Source organism: Nyctibius grandis, chromosome 11, assembly GCF_013368605.1.
Source record: "Nyctibius grandis isolate bNycGra1 chromosome 11, bNycGra1.pri, whole genome shotgun sequence".
Taxonomy (NCBI): Eukaryota; Metazoa; Chordata; class Aves; order Nyctibiiformes; family Nyctibiidae; genus Nyctibius; species Nyctibius grandis.
The window spans coordinates 23,277,447-23,298,233 of record NC_090668.1 but is presented as its reverse complement, the minus strand read 5'-3'; the positions used below and the strand labels follow the sequence as shown (position 1 = coordinate 23,298,233).

Sequence of the window (20,787 nt, the reverse complement as noted above, 5' to 3'; positions counted from 1 at the left end):
CTAAAGGTGTCTACTGACACATCTCATCTCGTAACTGTAAGTTCCACAACGAGCAACGCTTGGCCATTAATTAGAAAGCAGAGCTCTCTATTCTAGTCCAAACTCTCCCATTGTTGGATTATTTCAGATAACATAAGGATTTAATGACCAGCAAGTAGTTTTCCATCACTTAGAAAATCATACTGTACAATGCTTGAAAGAAATTCATTATAGCATGATTATAACATCTTCTGCCACTCTGAAGACAGTAATGTGGAAGCAATTTATTTTATTCAATGTAAAATCTATTGAATTTCAACATAGGACTGAAGTGTAACAGCATGGCAAGTTGAAGTATGCAATCTCTACAGTCAGATCTTTCTAAGAAAGATGACTTTTCCAAAATAGCATTTATGCAGCCTTCTGGCTGCTGTCCAGATTTGGCATACCTAAGTTGTTTTCATTTCATAAAGTTGACTTGCTTACAAATCAGATACCTCTTGTGCCACAAACTCAGCAAAATAACCTGCAATACAGATGGGGAAAATAGGTACCATCAACCTGAATCACCAATTAGTTTCTTCTTTTTTCTTAGAGATCTTCCTATTGAAAAGCAGTTTCTTATTTTTATGGAAGATAACGATCAAATCAATGGATTTCAGCAGGACAAGAACTAAGTGGCCTTCTTGTGCCACTTAGAAACATTCCTTTTTAAAGCACCTTTCTTTTCTGCTCCCCACCTTTAGGCATATGCTTTGTAACTAATGGCTTGACTTGAATTCTCTAAAAAGAACCTGAGCATTACATTTGCTTGTTTAAATCCAAGTGACTTTTCTTTAAACCTTCTTTCTTAGGTTTCAAACCGTACTGCACTTTTGATCAAGTAGAACCAGTTGAAATTTCTCTGATGCTTTTCCATTGCAGAAAGTGGATTCGTTGATATTATGGCTCATGGTAAGCTACAGTAACAACTCGGACTAATAGGGGTTAGGGAAAGAATCACTGCAAAGCAATCAGTGCTCACCTTAAAGATATTTTAAATCTTTATCTACATGAGGGTAATATTCCCTGAACCATATCCTAGTTTTGAGTCCTTTCTACTGTACTGTCAGGCAGATCAGGAAGTCTGTGTAGGCTTGTCTACTTAACTCGTGAATCCTGCAGACACACAACTGCTACAACCATAAAAACGGAAATATTTTTAGAGATGTATTGCTACGAAATGTATGTTACAATGCAGAAAGCTTCCACAGCATATCTCAAGTTAATTAGCATGGAAAGAAAAATTAGTATTTTACCACAGAACATTTTAATGAAGCTCTGGCTTTAGAGCTTTTTTCCATCTTTTATCCTACTGCACTTTTATTTGGTGGTGGCATTCTCCTGAAGTCAGGGTTGAGGCCATCGGGGGAAGTATTGGTGTTAGGTAGTATTTCCTTCCCAAGGCACAGAAGTGCCAGGCATGTGCTGCACTATCACAAACAAGTCAATCCCATCATATCAAAACCCTTCACTATCTTATAGCAATCTGAAACACTATCTAACAGCAGTGTTCTGATTGTCTTGTAAATAAAAGATTTGTCAACTTTTACATGCACTCATAGGACAGGGGCTTTAGATCTGAAAGTCTGCTAAGTTAAAAAAAAATCCTTAAGAATATACTTTGTTCCATAAGGTGTTTTTCTTCCTAAATGAAACCCCAGTGTAATTTCCTGTATAATTACCCTTGATGCAATCCTGCCATTGGAGTTTCCCTCAAGGGAAAGAGCTTTGGGTAGACAATGGTAAACATAGGCTGGCTGCAGCGGTGGCAGTGTCCCAAGGGACAGTGCAGCAATTCCAAGAGGCTTTTGGGTAGTGAGATTGGAGTCAGAAAGTTCAAATCTAGAGAAGAAAAGAAACAAAAAAGGCTTGTAAAAAAACAATTGCATGATAAACACAAGCATGATCCATGAACAATTCAGAAAATCAGCTGCCTCACATTGTCAAGACTTTGTCAAAAGAACAGCAAGGTAACAGAAATTACCACAGTCAGGGTGAAGCACATGGTGCTTTCCATGTATAAGTTCAAAAAGTTAAAGCTAAATGTGTAAGTTTAGCATCTGTGGGCATAAGATTAACTGGGCCCAAATACCCAGGTGAAAATATTATAGCTCAAGCAAATAATAAAAACTAGTAATATATCAAAGCAATTTTAGACACAAAGATGATCTAGACATGTGTTTAGTAATTAATAACAATACAAAATTCTGAAAAGGACATCAGTAATATTTTACTAAAATATTTCAGCAACCAATCCAGCAGGATAGCTAAGCTCACTAAAAAGCCCAAACTCCACCATCAGCAAAAAGGGATCTGAAATATTTAGAATTACTTGAAATACAATCCAGCCCAGCATAATTCTCACAGGTCCAACCAAAGAGACCACTCTAAAAAGATCAATAACACATTCATAATCTCTTAAGTGTGCCCTCACAGTATACAAGATGCTATCATTTTCACCAAAAGGGACTCTAGGGTCATTTCATGGGAAAGAGCAATCATTTTCTCAGGCTTGGCCCAAGCCACATAGTGTTTTATAAATTAAAACTACCATGCTAATCTCCATCTAGAAACAGAGACACAGCCAAGACAGGTGAATGAGTTTAGGTGCTGAGTAATCAGGACAAGATGCAGTACCTGATAAATCAGTTTTGCGATATCACACTAGTTTCAGCTTTCTAACACTGTAAGGTTTAACCTCATACACAATGTACCACAACAGCCTCAACTGAGACGACAAGCGTGACAAATAGTGCATTTGCGTCAGAAAGAAAAGGTCACATTCTGTAGCCAAGCAAAGATCGAGGAAAAGTGGTCCAGTCACTTCTGTCATACTTACCTAGCAGCAGCCTTGGAACTGCAAATTTAGGCAATCAGCAATAGATGAAATCTGCTACTTTGATCATATGTGTCACCTGCTTCCCCAACACACCATTATCTTACAGCTGCCTGAACTCCTGCCTCACTGATATGTGGGTGTCCCAGTGGTAATGCACATAGTCTTTAATAAGGTCACTCAGAATAAGAACATATATATCTGTGTGTGTGTATATGCATATATAACTATATAAAAAGACTACACAGTACAGTGTAGCAAACTAGAAGTAGCCAAGATAGTTAAAAAAAAAAGTTTCACCATCTTTTTCACGTTCTGCACCTTGGCTGCAACCAGATATAATCCTCACAGCCTTGTATAAACCATCTACAAACCATTTCTTAAACTGATTTTGCAATGCTATCTCACTGTTCCCAAACCAAACTTCACCAATGTCTTCAGGAACCACATTCACACAGTCATATTCCAGAAATTATTGTGCAAGTCACAACTGGGTGAGAGAAGTAGTTACTGATAATTTAAAGTATCTTGTACCTGATGTTCTCAAACTGCTTTTCAAAGACTAGAATTTTGCAAATCGAAATGAAACAGCATCTGTCATTGTGTAATTTTGGTGCAGCTGATATCCTGATACTAAGCAACTAAAAACCTCCCCTCTCCCCTCCATATGCAGAAACGCAAAAAATACAGAACCGCAAACTGGTCAAATTAACATGCTCTCTACGCCAGCGAATACATTCTCCACAAAGCAGTGCCGTTTCCTATGAACACAGGCTGTATGTTTATCCCACCCCTCAACATGCAGCTTCTTCCCTCCAGTGTATTTGCTGCAGACATCCTCGTACGCTTTTCCTGGCAAAGCAGTAGTTCAGCAGTTACAATTTCCTCCAGTGGCCATGGTACAAGTGACCCCTTACCATAACCCTCTAATCTCCCATTGTGACTCTCTACCCTGCTTTCTACTTTCATCTCTAAAGCCGACGAATTCCCAAGATGCTGTGAATAGAGGAGAGTCACAATGCGTCTAAATCTGACAAAAATCTGAATCTGCAGGTTATCACCAGATACTGCTAACTCATGTGACTGCATGATGCATAACCAGATGAGCCAAGGGCCACTTTACAGCAAAGAGTCTGAATTGGGGCAGAACTAAACCAGCTCAGCTGTCACGCTGTACTGAAATGGCCAGGGGCTGCTAGCATTTCTTTTGCCTTATGTGTAACAAGACTGCCAGTTTAGGAGTGTGCTGCCTGGCAAGAAGTTGCATTGTTGGCTGATGCATCTAATCTTGCCTCAGGAACTGTATTTCTCATCTCCTATTTCCATTAAAGAGTTTCTCCTGCAAAAAGCGTCCTTCTTTATACAGTTCTCAAGAAAGAAACCATTTCTAAGCACCACTCGACCTCAGAAGTTGTCTTTGGATCTCTGTTTTTTGATATTGGACATTTTTGTTAATATAGCATTTCAAACATAATTTGATTAAATAAATCTTTTAAAATATTAATCCTTGCCCAGCTCTTATTGAAGAGCTATTTGAAATGTCCCTATCACTGTCAGAAAAGCACTTCCACTCTTTCTGTAACCTGAAGAATGCAGAAATTTCATACCTTTTAAAAACCTGTAGTAGGTGTTATAGAGGGTCCTCATGGCCAGTTCTTGCAAAGGCAGCACATGGTCTGTTTCTGTCCCTATAGATTTCACCTCTGCTGGCAGGAATACTGTTAGCTGGCCCGATGAAAATGAGAGCAGTTTCACCTCTGAAACTTGAATTGGAGAACCACAACTAGAAGGACACAAGACATTTAGAAAACAGTTAGGAAAAAAAAAAAAAAAAAGTAACTTCATGGGGAAACCCAGATGATCAACCCAAAGTATGCCTGATACTGTTCTTCGGTGTAGCACCCTTCAAGGATTCCTTGCAGAGTGCAATACATGTTGGGGTTGGACTAGATGACCTTTAAAGGTCGCTCCCAACCCAAACTATTCTATGATTCTGTGTTGACACAAGTTTTCTATAGATTCCTACCTTCTGTGATGTGGTAGTCATGGGACATCTGGAGATCTTTACTTATCAAATAACATTCAAAAGCTGGAGAAATGAGAACACAATCCCAAGGAGGTGAACCAAGTCCACTACGCGTCCCTTACTTTGCCAACACGCTAATCTCTTTTAGCCTCTGAATGCCATTATTACTAAATATTTTACACAGGGGAGCAGTTTCATACCTAGCAATTGGCTTCCTGTGTCTTGGATCAACCAGTTGAGAATGGTAATGGATTTCTCAACTATAATACGTGAGGAAAACTACAACCATCCAAAAACATCATTTAAGTGCCACTGAGTGATTCTGTACTATACCTTTCCCCATCCACAGCGCTTCCTTGGAGGGTGTGGGGGGGTGGGTGAAGGAAAAATAAAAAGGACAGCCTAAGCTGTAGTGGGAAGATACCCTAGTAAGTCTAGTAGCCTTCTTCTTCCCAAATCATATAAGGAAGAGAAAGGTTATTTTGATCCAAGGAGAGAAACTTAGCTTGTAGTAAAAATAATAACTCTTTACATGATCCCTGTTGCAAGCTATCATACCAAAGAGACACGCATAGGAAAATTCTACTAAGAGGCTGGGGAAGTCAACAGGGGAATCTGAATTGTTTATGACAACTAAAATTTGAAGCCAAGAGCAACTTGTTAGGGCCAGTCCTAACAAATGGAACAGAAACACAAATTTGTCAGCCTTCCCAGATATTGGACCTAAAAGTGAGGTAACTACACTCGACCTTATCAGATGTGAAAGAAATCTCATAGTACTTCACTGGTAAAAAAGAATCTCATCTCTTCTGATTAAAGGAAAAACAGCCCAGAGAAACAAGCAAAAAAAAAGCAGCATCAAACAGCAAGTCAATAAGCCTCTTGTTAAATATTTAATACTTTCTCATAAACCATTACTGGGGTTAAAATATAACTGGGAATGCAGAGATCCAATATTCCAACAATCCATTCCCCAGCAATCCATACCCAATGAGTTAGCTAGCACAACAAATAAATCTATAATGTATATTTTCAAGCTGATTAACCCCTTACCAACCTAGCTAGAAGACACACCCATAAGCTCACTACAGTTTCTGCCGATCAGAGCTGGGCCATTTGGTCTACTGTACATAAAGGACAAGGCTATTAATGCCTGACCACAACACTGAAAAACAAAGTAAACAAGCAAAACAGACCATCAAGAGGAATAATCTAAGAGATACACACCCTTAAATCAGTATGGATTGGGGAATGAATATAAACCTACAATTAATATTGGATGCAAGAAAAAAGAATTAAAAAAAATCCCACACAAAATCCATGGAGGTTAAAAAGTGTAATAGAGGATGGTCTGTCTAGCTGGGAAAAAATGGAGCTGCAGAAGAACCCTAGTGAATAAATAACTGGGGAAAAAAAGCTGTGACCACCTATTGGCTGCCTTCAACAAGACTGACAGATACCTAGCTGGAGACTATGAAATCCAATCTGAAAAAAAAAAAAAGAGATCAAAATTTATTTTGAGTGCTGAGATCATCACCTCTTACATAAAAGAGGTTTTCAGTCAGTCTGACTGCAGGATTCCCAGACAGAGATTCATTACTTACACACTGCAATTTATATTCTATTTTCAGAAATCTAGCTTTATGTTAGTAACAGCAGCAAGTCAGATTTAATTCTCCAGTGGATGGTCAGACAGAGCACTAAAGCCTGGATCTTCAGCTCTCACCTGACCCATGAAAACCTTGCATTTGTTACTAATGCTTTCTTGGAAAGAACACAGAAATTCTTCACATGACCATTATTACACGATTTAACATCACTCCACACATTATCAAATAAAACCTGTTGTTTCTTAATAATATATGTAAATGCTCTTCCTATGTTGAAAATTTTCCTTAAAAATAATCTACGTTTCAAGATGGTTTCATAACAAAGACAAATATCCGTTTGGTACGCAAATACAAATATTATTTTGCTTACTAAAAATAATTTTGTTTTATTCTTTATTATTAAAGAAAAAGAAAACATTTTTTAATTCCACAGAAGCATTACAAGAATTAATTTCATTGCAACACTTGCAACTTTTTTGGTCTCTTCTATACTAGATGTATAATACTCTCCATCAGAGATATTAGCAGCTAGCCTCCCCAGCAGTGTACATGTAATGACAGCAAAAAGAACTGGTAATATCGTCACAAGAGGTCCGTGCAAAGATTAAATTATTTTGCCTGAGTATAAAATGAGGACTTAAAACATTAAAAAAAACCCTAAAGACATAGTTGCTTAAAATCACCTGAAATAGGCAGGACAGTTGGCCCAAACTTGTTGGAACATTTCTTGCCTTGTCCTAGTGTTTTTGGTCACAATCAATACAGTTCTATTACCTTTAGAGTCAATTTAATGTCTGTCTTACAATTTACAATCAGTTCTGAAAGAACAAAGGCTAGAAATTATTTTTCCTGAAAAACAAAATTAGTAGAAGCTTGAGACTGCACAGAGTTCTGCAGAATTATAATCCAACTGCAAGTATTTAAATATCACACAACCAGCTGACACGGGAATATTAGAAAAACCTTTAAATGCCAAGACTCAGCATCTCGCATATTGCAGTAGAGTGCAGGCTGTAGAGAGGGAATTTATATTTAATGCAACATTTGCTGAGAGCAAGCATACCAGAAATTTATAATTAGATGGTAATGGGGACAATCCTCTTCTGATCAGTTTTACACCAGTAAGGCTCCATTCATCGCTGGTGCTGATCCCAATTTATGCTAGTGTCAGTGCAGAAAGAATTCAGCTAGTGTCCTAGACAGACCACTTTTTTCTCACATCCTAACCACAAATATGAGACAGCCTAGGATATTTTTAAAATGCACATGTAAAAATATACCTGTCAATCCATAGTTCCTAAAAAAGTTACTTAATTTAGTTAGTAGGTACCAAGACCTCCAAGAAGCTGATACTGGCATGTAAAATGAGTGAAGGAGCTGCATGTGACATTCCAAGATACGGCCTGTAACTTACAGAAATGTGAGAACTGATAACTAGATAGATGCTGCAACACATTCAAAAATATTTTGTTCATTCTTTAGCTCTGTGAAGCCTACATTTTTGGCCAACCTTTAAATACAACTAGGATTCGGCTTTAGACCTTACATTATCATTACAAATTCCTTCAGAATAACTGCACTGTCTGTTAACGGCTTAATACTAAAATATTGAAAGTCAGTGATTAACGCAGAAGATTTATTACAAAAATAAAACAGAACTGGGAGCTGCAGTAATCCCCTCGAAGTAACATCAGTTCAGAATCAATCACACACACACAAAAATCAGTTGTATTGTACAAGAAGATATTTATGAGAAATTTTACAAGGAACAGGTATGCAAGACATGAATTAATTCATACCTACCCGCTGCAACCAATGACTTTATTATACAGGTAAGATGGGAGGCCTTTCAGATGAATATTGTTATCCACATAAACATATTGTAGCTCCCGAGAACGACCTAAATCTGGGTTTAGAAAACAAGAAAGTCAGGAGGAGAAGGGATGACAGTGACAATTATAAGCAAAGCAATTCTCCTTAATTATAAATAAGCTAACCAGACTCAATGTAAGCAAACATAAATTAGCACTTCTCAGTTGTAAAATTTCAACCAATGGTTTTATTATGGGTGAGCCAAAAAGCTGTTTGGAAAATAGCATTTGAAATTACTAAACCAAAACGAAACCCCTTTTCAGTAGCCCTGAAAATCCCACTGTAAATAATTAAATTTTAACATTGACAAACTCCAAAGTCAGTTTGAAGAAGCAAAGGGACAATTGATTTCAAGTCAGCAGTGCATACTTCAAGTTCATAAGGTCAAACCAGCTTTCATTAACTGGCCTCATGTCACTGAAATCACAGCTTCACTATCTTTGGCAAAGTGGTAAAGACATAAACAAGAATGTGGCCTGTCCCACTCTTTTCTCAAAGCAGAGATAGTTGTTTGAGTACATTAGCTATAACCCAATACAACCAGTAATCATTCAGAAACAAGTCTGTGTGATGTGGTAAATTACAGAACACAAGAAAATGTACAAGCATTTTAAACTGCAGAATATTATACAACAAAAGGTGTGGCTACAATTAAATGATTAATACATCTGAAAGTCTGCTGCTTACATTATTTCTGTTAAAATATTAATGGCTGGCAGTCAAAAGCAGCAAGTACAGCATGTTTAAGCAATACTTTCATGGACTAGAAATATATTAACATACCTCCAGAAAGAAGCATATAGGTACGGAATAATTTTATTGTTTAGAAAATTGAAGTGGGAAAATGGAGCAAAATAAAAAGGGAAAATTTAGGCTTCTAGGAAGAGTTCTTGGGAACAAAAATTTTGCTTATCAGCAAGATATAGTCAGTGGTAAACCTGTCTGCTATCAAAAGAAGTGCAAAACATGGTAATGTGAGATGTTTGAAAAGACAAACCAAACGGTGAACTAAAAAGAATAGTCTAAAAGAGTTTTGAACTGGCAAGAAAGCTGACATGTAGGATCATCTGGGCAGCCCATTTCATCTGTAGCTCTTATGCCGTTCAAGATACTGGGTTAGGAAAAGACATATGTGTTTAATACAGAGCACAAACCAAGCGACAGTGTTTGAAAGCCTCTCTGCCTGGGGGGGGGATAGCTGCAACCCAGACGAATTGCATTATGAAAATTAAAAAAAAAAAAATCTGTATGCCTCTCAACTTCTTAAACTTTTGAGTATGTTATAGAAACTAAGCAAGATAAACAAGCATTTGGCTGAACCAGCTGCATTGCAAAACTATACTAATATCGACTAATTCTAACTTCCCATCTTTATCAACTGTCAGTTACCTTGGTTGGCATAAAGATAAGGATAACCAGAGAAATTGCTGGTTAGCATAGCTTCTGTCCTGTCCTGGTTTCTGGGGATAAAATTTCTAGAATCATGTTTCTGTTACATTTTGTTTCAGTTTGTGGCCAGCCATGGTGGTCAAGGGCAGCTGCCCCAGGCTGGCCCACAGGTGTAGTCTATAGCATTAACATCAAGTTCACTACAAAAGGCAAAGCTTGCTGGGGAGGAGTGGGGCTCTTCTTGCTCTCCTCCCTCTTTCTCATTCCCAACAATTGCTATTCCTGGAGCAACTTGCTGCAACTCTGTAGCCAAGTATAATTTTGTGTGTTCTGTATTATCATTGATATTGGTTTATTTATTTTATTAAATCTGTTTAACCCCCGAGTCTCCCTCCTTTTCCCAATTCCCTTCCTTGGTCAGGGAAGGGACATGGGGTGAGAGAGCAACTGTTATTGTTTAGCCCTGGGTGCAGGCTAAATGGAGACAGTCCCTTTTGTAATAGTGGCCAAGAACAGAATAAAAATTAAAACAATTTCCATGGTATTTCCCTTCAGAAATTCTATTTGGAATAATGATCTCTTATCGTTCCCTACTATGACAATAGGTAATACAATCCCTTTTTTATTATTGAATAGTTTTATTGTACACAAGAGCTCTGGACACCACTTAGTGTAGATAAAGCAAATGATATTTTGAGTGATTCCTCCCCCCAGTGTTTGGCCATCTTAAAATATACCGAATGTCTTCAGCTGTCACCCACTTGAATGGCAGCTGTAAGCACCAGAAACCTTAAAAGCTCACACTGAGGAGGAGCTTCAGAGGGTGTCACATCATCAAATCTTTGATATAAAGAACAAGTGATGATACCAACAGAAAATGAACAGATTCCTTTTCTGAAATGAAAATGTTAACATAGAAAAACTTGAGTTTTGGGGTTTTTTTTCTTTTAATATGGGCCCCTTGCCCTGCAACAGTCTATGGAGGCTTCAGGGACCATAATCTGGGCTTTGTTCAAACTGGAGTCACCGGACATCAGGGGACACGTTCAGCCATCACATGCTGCTTTGACCCTGTCCCAAAGACATTCTAGTTTGCAGAGCTATCTGCTGTATCCATCAACTGTCCTGCCCCAAGAAGCAAGTACAAATATCTCTGCTGACTGATGGGCACTGCTGTGAGATGCTGCTGTGCATTGTTATGAGCTAACACCTCAAATAGGTGATTTATTTTGGCTCCGTATTACAGGGCTGAAAATAGTTTAGTAAAGTTCCGAGATATTTTTAGTTGAAACAAAAACATTGTTATCCTACAATGAATAAAAATATTGCAATACCGAGGCACTATGACACCATAAAATATTGCAGGACTGGAAAAGAAGCAGCCAATAAAACGTAAAGCAGATCGCATGTGCGTGGCACACCCAAGGCTTCGAGAATATCGCCTCATGTTGCAGAAGCCAGTTATACTAAGAAGAGTAGAAAACTATGGGTTGCTGGGGTAGCTTGAACGTGCTACTGTTTAACTTATTAATTTAGAGAATGGAAGAAAATTTTTAGAAGAGGCTCATCCTGCTCATTTCTACACAGATGTATGCAAATGGACTAAAAATCAGGCAAGTCAAAAAAAGCCCCAAAGCTGTTCTTTTCATATGCATCGAGGGGGGAGTTAGGCTGCATCTCATCTCTTCCCTCTGTCTTTATCTTATGCTATGTTTAGATTCTAAGTTCTGAGTTGACTGCATTTCCTAGGTAATTAAAGCAAATTTTTGGATGTTAGACAAAATATCTCAGTAGGAAAAATTCAATTCCCAAAGCCAAATAGCCTGTAACTATAAATATTCCTTTGATATAGTTTCTTTGCATTAAATAACCAAGCATCTTCTAGTCCCCAGAAGATTTTTTTTTTCTAGTTTCAAACACTATCCATAAAGTTTAAATTTAAATAAATCATCACTTTAAAAAGCTCTTTGTATCTCATCCACATTAATTTTTATGTCTTCTATCAGTCAACAAATATTGTTAAAAGTTCTCTAAAAAACACGCTTCTGAAGAACTTTGTAAAATAAGGAAGCTGTCCATCTATGAAAAGGCTAAAGCTACAAAGAAGGTTTTCATGTGGCTTTTGCAAGCGCTGTACTGTGTCTAAAACATTTCCACTTTCCTCCTTCCAGGCTCCCAGATCAAAGACCTTTCTCCCAGAAATGACCAAATGCCATGAGTTCTGAACAAACCCCAATTCTATTTTTTTTTTTCTTTTTCTCCCTTTTTCTTTTTTTTTTTTTTAACCTCAGGGCCCTGGCATATGCATTCCACATGGCTGAAGATGGAACAAAAGCTCTTGTGTGTCTGCACTGATGCTCTTTTAACCATACTATGAGGGCAAGGACACAAAAGCAGCATATACTGAGGTAGAATAAGACCTTTGTTTACTGTGCACTGATAATTACTAGACCTATTTTCTAAACAAAAAGTGCACATAAACCCTCAATAAAGTGATATAACACTGAATATCTGCTGTCATAACATTCCCTGTACTGCCAGTACACTTCAGGATTTATGACCTGCTTTAATTCTATTTGTACTTTATTACATAAATCATTTTTATTTTTGCAATGTCACCAGATTCAAATTTCTGCTTGCAATGGAATTTGTTTTCAGGCATTGGAGCATTTGCTAACAGTAAAATTTTAAAGTGAAATTTCTATCAAAGGATAATTTATATTGTAAGTAGATTGATATAAAATGATCAGTAGTTCCATTTGCCATTCAAGAACAGAATTCCTAAGACCATTTATTAGGGTGGCATGAAAGCTACTCTGACAATAATAGGACTGTCCAGGATGCAGTTTCCAGTTCAACTTACACATACAATTTGGTTTGTTTTTTTTTTTTAAATAAATTTATTAGGAAGGCCCAAAGGCTCAGATCCACACAGTCTTGTTTCTTTTAATATAAACTGGAATATTCAACAGTCGAAAAATTATGATTTTTCTAAAATACTGGCATATCCAAGAATTAAGTGTATTCTGCAGAACAAATGACTAATACATTATTGTTTACCCATCTGCTTGTTTATGTACCAGTTCTGAAAGTCAGAGAGTGGCATCAGGTATTTTTATTGTATTCTGTAAAATAGATTAATAGCGTTACACCTTTTTTTCTTAAGACGCAAGTGCCCGCAAACTTAAAAGAATGTACAGGACAAAAAACTACATAGTACCTATGCAGCAGTGCTGTGAAAGTACTGTGCTACTGCTGGAATAAATCTTACACCTATCAATCTAGGAACAGGAAAATGCAGATTTCCATTACACTTAACAAGAGGCTCTCCTGGCAGCTACAAGGGACATACTTAGATGAGGAAGAATGGATTCCTTGGCGTAGTAAATGGCAACCACCATATGAAATAAAGTAAATCACACTTGAAAAAGCATTAAGCAATATGTTCCAAACATATTTCTTCTAACATGGACATGTCTAATAGAAAAGAGGAAAAAAACCCAACATTCTGTCAGGAGATGAAGAAAATGTCTGTTTTTCAACTCAACTCCCTAATTGAAAAAAATTGTTTGACAATTCTTGCTGGAATATCACTTGCGGATATTTCTACAGTATATTTCACTGTTATTTAATGTCCTTACTCAGTCATTAACTAGTAAAGCAAAGTTGGATGTAAGAATACACACCAAAAAAAACATTAGCCATCATGTGCACCTAGCAGAAATAATGCTACAATTATGCCTTAACTTCAGTAATACTCCAAGAAAAATATTTTCCCATACGACAGAAGATTTAATCTTTTTGCTTTTCAATGCACTAACTCTCTCTTCTACTCTATTTCATCACATCTTGACCACTCTGAAGCCTTCTGATTCTTCAGAGGAAGGATTAAACATTTACATTTATGCTGTGCTGCTTTTCCTCTGAACTCCAGGATTTATGATTCAGTTTCATATCCACAGATAGCAAATCATCTCCAAATGTTCACCAGTGAGTCACTATTAAGAACTACTGAACAAGGTCAATTGACAGTCTTTGATGTTTCCCGTTATTTTAAAAGTTCCTTTTGAATGTTTTGAATTTGAGTCTAAAAATAAAGAAAAAAGAAGGTGTGTCATTATATTAAGAGATTTATTTCCTCCTTTTGAACTTAAAACACTTCAGCAGATCTATGGCTCATCCAGGTCATAGCTCACTCACAGATAAGCTACTAGTGCAAAAGTAGCAAAAACTTTTACCCTTTAATATTTCACATCTCATCTTCCTGAATAGCATCTTATTAATATTATATTAATAGCATATTAATTTTGCAAAATTAAAATATTCAACTTCCTGTCTCATGAAATGGAGTTAGAAATATTTGCCAAAATAGGAGAAGTTACTTTGTTGTTTTAGTTAGTACTGTGGAATCTGGATGATGCATCCTGGAACTCCTCTCATTTATATAACGACATATGTTGGGACATAACTAAAACACTATGTGTGGAGACATTATTCACACTTACTTTCCAGTAATATAAACTAAAGTGCTAAGAAAATCAGAATTTCTTCTTCAAAGATGAAATTGCTAGTACTGAAAAAATGAAGTTAAACCTATACAATGTATTTAATTTAGAAATCATTATCTCATTTTAGCCACCTCAATTTTCAGCTTCTTTTCAATGTGATTATTGTAACTTCATCTGCACCTCAATAACACCAAACTCTGATTGTATTCTAGAAAAACTATTAATGGCTATTCAAATGACATGACAAATTTGTGTGTGTGTCTATATTTCAGCAGAGATTAGCCCGTGGCAGGGCTAAGAAGTAACAAACGCAGGGAAGAGGGCTTGCTTTTCACAACCAGAATACAGGGGCCACCCTTACTGACAACACAACTGCTTCCCACAACAAACCACCACACGCTGACTGTACCTCCTACTCTTGAACACCTGCTTCAGCACTTCCAGACTTTGAAAGGCTTGAGAAAAAGGCAGAGAAATTCTTTCGTGGGCTACTAGCGTGGAAGTTTTGATGGATGGCTATATGCAGCACAAACTAAACCTTTGCTAGATTATGCAGTACTGACATTCCTAATGATGAAAAATAATTTATGTGGGGTTACTGGGATTCCACAGCAAGTTTTAAACCCTAGCTGAAGAATCTTAGTTAAAACATCAGGTCCAGCAAACAGACACAGATCATTACCCAAAGTGGTGGAACTCAGATTACATAGTATTATATTTAAACACACCATCATTTAAACTTTTTTCCCCCTCAGTTAGCTAAAAATAAAGCACATTTGATAGCTGACCTATTGCTTTAAAACAAGACATGAAACCTTAACCTGCTTTTTGTTTATTAACATATTTTCCTAACAATGTCACCACTGTGACAACTCCATAAACAGAGTTTGTAGGGACCACCAAAGAAAATCACTTTTTTTTTTTTTTCTTTTTGAGATGGAAAGTTTGTTTTCCTGTCTCTTCTCTGACCCACCCCCAGCCCAATGACAGTGGTGACTCACCAAGTGGCAAAAATGCAAGGCGGTTTCCAGCCATGGAGAGCTCATTGAGGCTTGGTAGTTGGCACAGGTGGCGGGGAACATACCACAGGTGGTTTCGGTCTGCAGTCAAGTACTGCAGCGAAAGGCACATGTGCAGCCTTTCAGGTAACGTTATCAAACGATTGGTTGAAATGTCCAGCGTTTGCAGCTCCCTCAGGTCTCCAACCTCTACAATCCAAACAGGAGGCACTGAGGATTATTAACGTAACTATTTTCACAAACAAGACCACAAAAAAAATATCTCGCATAAATCGAAAACAAAGGTCAGTTAGCCGTGCTGTTTTTCTCTTAAAATACCGTTCTATCAATCCATGTTCAGAACTGATACTAATAATCTCCATCTTCATATTTCAGAACTGTTTGATTAGAAACAGTTATCAGTTATAACATTTAAATATGAGATCTCTCAAGATAGAGCATTCCTGAATTGTGACAATTACTACTGTCAAAAATATCAAGTGGTTTCCTGGTCCTAAATCAGAACTAGGAAAAAAAAAAAAAACAAACACAAAACCCCAAACAAAACACATTACACAGCTTGCTGTTATTGAGGGTGTTTCGCATGACGCCAAACTCATGCAAATTAAAATTAATTTTTAAAAAAAAAACATTTGAGGATGCAATGCTTATATCCACCTTAAGATTCTCTTGCAATGAGACTTACAAATACAGGCATAGCACTTCTTGCTTAGTGACAGTCTTTCACCAAGCATGCTTAGGAACAACAGCTCTGTCTTCATAATACAATTCAAAAGACCTAGTTTAAATTAGAAAAGAAATTTCTTAATACTTTGTAAGTTATATTGTTATGTTATATTGTAGGAAGATATTACAGTAAGTTCTAACTTATAGTTGCAATAATTACAGCTTCTAGAGATTTTCTTTTTTAACATTTTAAGAATTTTTAAAGTACATTTTCTGTTTTAAATAGTATTGTATAATTTTTTTATGTAGGTAACAAATGAAGTTCTTAAAAGTCTGCAAGATGTGATCACACAAGTAGCCTCACTTGTGCAACAGAGTGATTTTCCTTGTGTCTGGCCTGTGGGACCAGGATGCACTTCTCTAAGGACTGACTGACAAATATATTAAGCAGCTCTACAGGTTATCTCATTGTTTATTTAGTTATTCTTTTACAGTTACTTTAAAAATTAGATCATTCTATAAATTATTTTCCCCAAACATGGGGAAATTGTAAACAGTTTTGCTTTGTTTTTAAATACTTTACAGCAATGGAACCAACTCATGAAGTGCTTGGTGCCCCTAATTCTTACTGCAGCTCTCAGCATCTTGCAGAACCAAATGTACTTTGCTCTTGGCTGAATGAAACCAGCTCTTGCATCTGATAGCTGCTAAAACAAGATTCACTAGAATTTCCTACACTGAAAACACCAGGCAATCTACACAATCCCCAATCTGCACAATTTACAGCTTTAACAACCAGATTTAAAAAAAAAAAAAAGATATAAATAGGGTAACACTGTTTAAGTTAAAGCTAAACAGAGCCTGTTGTGCCCTTAAGCTCGCTCTGCAGCAGGAGCTAGAAAATTCGCTGTTGCCTGAGCTCCGAGGTAGCACCTTGTATACTACATCCAAAGAAGAAAACAAAACAGTGGGTTAATTTCAAGCTGTCTTCTACACAATGGGAAAAAGAAATGGCAAATCTGAAGTTGGCCTTGAGAAAAATGCCTATAAATGTTACTTTCAAGACTGAAAGCATGAAAAGGAAAAAAGGGAGGCTATAATTCAGTATTAGAGATTTGCACAAAAGTACTAATAAAACAAAATGTGTGTGCGCATTTAAAAGGAGTTTCTGCCCACTGCAAACAATCCCAGCATTAACTACAATAAGGAATCAACATAGTATATGCATCCTTTTGTAAAATATTACTGTCAGAAGCAGCTGCTATACACAGATGACCACATTCTTCAAAACTCTTAGTTTTGATGTCAGTAGGAATCATAAGCTTTATTTAAACGGGTTTTTTTTACTACAAGATTGAAAATGAATGGCAAAAGCAAAATAATCACTACTAAATAGCAAAAGACTACCATGCAAAAGAACTGCAGCAGAACTCATTTTTAAAGAGTTTTATATTCATGACAAACAAAGCCATATGCTTGAAAACAGTGACAGGAAAAGAGCCACCTACATTCAGCCAAACCACTGACCACATGCAGTCAATAATAGGCCTAGCTATTTTCATGCACTAACCTTTTTCTCTGCCACTAAAAACAGTTTTCTAATTCAGTTTAGGTCCAAAATCCCATAAATGTTACGGTTGGCAAAGCTGGCAGAGTTTCAAAGGCATTGCTAGAATGATATGTTTCAAATCTAAGAGGAAATAAAAGTATTCTCACTTTATCCTTCATCCAAAAAACACAAACTTGCCCAAAACTTCATCCTCTCTACCTTAATCTTCCAGTGCATACCAGATGTAAACATCCGCTTTCAACATACAGTGCCATATGTTACAGAAACACCCACCGACCCATGAAGTTAAAAAGTAAACCAAACAACTTAAAGTGCCATCAGATTAAAGATATAACCCCCTGACTCCCCACCATAGTGTTAAAAGCTCGTTTTGAAGAACATGCTCAGACATTTACTGATGACACTAAATTGGTTTCAATCTCATTAAAGCAAAGGAAAACAATAAAGAGGAATAACACAAAATATAAACAGTTCATTAATAAGTTTTTCAAGCTTTTAGTTGCTAAATACTATTATCCATGCTTTAAAAACCTTGTAACATAAATACTGAAGGATGCCTTGGCTAACAAACACAGTGAAAGACTTACAAATCTCTCTCTTGCTATCACCTCATCAAGCACTAAGACACCTATGAGAGGTGAACTTTGGAAATTCCAGGCAGACACAGAAAAGAAAATAGCTATTCCCAAATAAAAAGAACTGACAAAGAAGGGACTTTTATTCAGAGATTCCCGCCCTCCCCCAGGGATAAGACAAGCGTTAAATTTCACCATTAAACCCAACTGAGGAGTTCCAATTACATTTAAATGAAATTCATAAATGTATAATTTAAAATGTATATTAGCTCTAGGATTAACACTATCAAAATGAACACAGCAGAGCACTGAGCCCCATTTTGATATCAGAAGCCAGGAAAAAATCCTCTGTAGCTTTGCTAAACCTCTAACTCAGAAAGATCCGAGTCCAAACGTGAAGGTCCTATGCCAGTTCTTGGACCCAAGCGTTTCAGCCATGTCCATCTGCAGAGATTCCTGCCTTCACATATAGCTGGGCGATTCTGTGGCTTGGCCATATGGTACAAATGTGTTCATGGCATAGCAGACACGAAGCGGCTGACAGACTGTAAATCCACACACTGCCTTACTTCACAGAAACTTAAACGCTTATACCCGGAGTCCTGCCTACAGCCTTCTGAAGGTAGTTTCAGTGACACAGACGTATACGTAAATACTTCAGACTGTATTCTAAAACTGCCAGCGATTGAGTAATTAATTCATCTTTTTCATCCTTGATAATATGAAGATTCAGAAGTGATGACTGTGGCTCCAAAAAGCAGCCTTTGCCATTCATGCTAATAGCTTTCCCAACCACTTGGAGAAAGGGACAAGTGAACTGTCATCATACACGTTTGGGTTTTCCAAAATTGCCAAATAGGTTTGTCTCTCAACACAAAAAGAAAAGAAATATCAGCATACCTTTTTCTTTTTTTTTTTTAAAAAAAAAAAAGGTGAAACCTTGAAAGAATTTCAGGAAATTTCCAAAATTATTGACCTTCTAACAAAACTGATTGTATTTGTACATAGCATCAGGAAAAAAAGAAAAAAAAAGTCTTCTTTCTGATTCAGGTGGTTTAAATGCCAGTTTTTAAAATTAATTCCCATGGTTTTACATGAAGGAAAGAAACATCTGGAAGTAAGCAGCCTATACAACATATAATAATTGCTAAAGGCAATTCAAACTTCTTTAACCTTCTGAGGGTACAGGCCTCACCAGCTGCATAACTCAAAAATAACTAACAGTTTTCTTTACATTTCAAGAGCAATCCCATCTTTCTCTGTTGGGCCATAACCCAAAATTTCATCCAAAGATATATGAAACACATACACAATTGGATTTGAGTGTATGGAAGGCATGGATTTACTTTAAATCAAATGCTGAGTCTTTCCATCCAAGTGAAGGAAAAAGGGGGACAGGAAAGGGCAACAGACCTACCTGCATGAGAATGCACCTCAAAGCAGGATATTAAGAGAAAGCAGAGAACCTACAACGAATGGAAAAAGGGACTCATCAGCAAAGAGAGCTGGCACTGCGAGGTCAGGCCGCAGAAGTTAAATGAAAACTGCCAGGAGGCCAGGAAAATGGGAACTCACAGACAAACAAAAGGTTTCTCAACAAGAAATAAAGAGCAAGAAATGAAGAACTGGTGTCAACAAGGGGTAGAAATTAGCAGGACAGACCAAACATTAAATTAGCTTTTTGCATCATTTTTTCCTATAAGAATAATGCTGTGTATGAGGACAGAGACAGAATACCTCATGGGAACAAGGACAAAGCACTGAAAATTACCACATCCATTACTAAAATGAAATGAGGCTGCTTAAAAAATTTCCATCCCAGAATACTGAAAAAATGGGTTATATATCAAAATCGCAAGCTCAGACACCAGGATTCTCAATGAATAAGACATTTTCGGGGATGGCAGCTGAGGGCTGGAGAAGAAATGTAGAACCTGTGTTCAAAAAAGCCCTGTTAACGTGATCTCGGTGCTCTTCAGTATCTCACAACTGTTCTAAGGGGAAAGAGAAACCAGGAGCAACCAATGATGGGAACATAAATAGAAAGCAGAATGAAAATGTAACCCAGATCTTTCAAAATCTAAATCATGTTATGCTGGCTTATCTATCTATGATAAAATTTCTTGGTTAATGGTAACACACGAGTATCACATCTCATGGCAAATTATTGGGATGGAGAAAACATTACTAGTGGCGGTGTTCCTCAAGGGTCTTCTTAGTTCAGAATTTCCATTTTCTACCTCGGTAAAAAAAAAGTACTAGGTTTTGGTTTGCTGTCAACACAAGTATTTAAAGTACTGCTAATATGATAGAGAACCAAATTATCATACAAGAAGAAGAGCAAGAACCTTTAGACTTCAGTGATTGAAATGGAATGAAAAATAACAGAAAATAAGCATGATAAGAAGGTGCTGCGAGTCAGGCCTCTGCTTGAAACAATGAAGGAAGTGAAGGACAAAGCTTATTACCTGTCCTATTAGAAAAAAATTTAAGTCTCTACATGCCTGTGAATTTGAATTGTGATACTATTATCAGTTTTAAACTGTAATGGACAGGAAATATTAAGTTTAAATCACTAAGAGCTTGATGGAAAAGATCTCCTTTAGATCTGCTCTGGGATGTCTCGGGAGGACTTAAATAGATTTTAAGATGGTTAAAACAAATTAAATAGCCTATTATATATTACATTACATTT

The 20,787-nt window shown here is 36.9% G+C and overlaps 1 protein-coding gene across 2 annotated transcripts in view; it reads right to left on the bottom strand.

The window, feature by feature from the left end:
- The window catches only part of LRRC28 (leucine rich repeat containing 28), a 58,831-nt gene that overhangs the window by 10,046 nt on the left and 27,998 nt on the right, over positions 1-20,787 (bottom strand). For both annotated transcript variants that reach the window (XR_011048963.1, XM_068410270.1), the window contains exons 6-9: positions 15,264-15,470; positions 8,297-8,399; positions 4,465-4,640; positions 1,704-1,863 (exon numbers count right to left, since the gene is read on the bottom strand). Coding sequence is in view for 1 of the 2 variants with exons in the window: in XM_068410270.1 (XP_068266371.1) it covers positions 1,704-1,863; positions 4,465-4,640; positions 8,297-8,399; positions 15,264-15,470 (646 nt within the window). In the remaining variant the exon portion in view is untranslated. The remainder of the gene's footprint in view (positions 1-1,703; positions 1,864-4,464; positions 4,641-8,296; positions 8,400-15,263; positions 15,471-20,787) is intronic.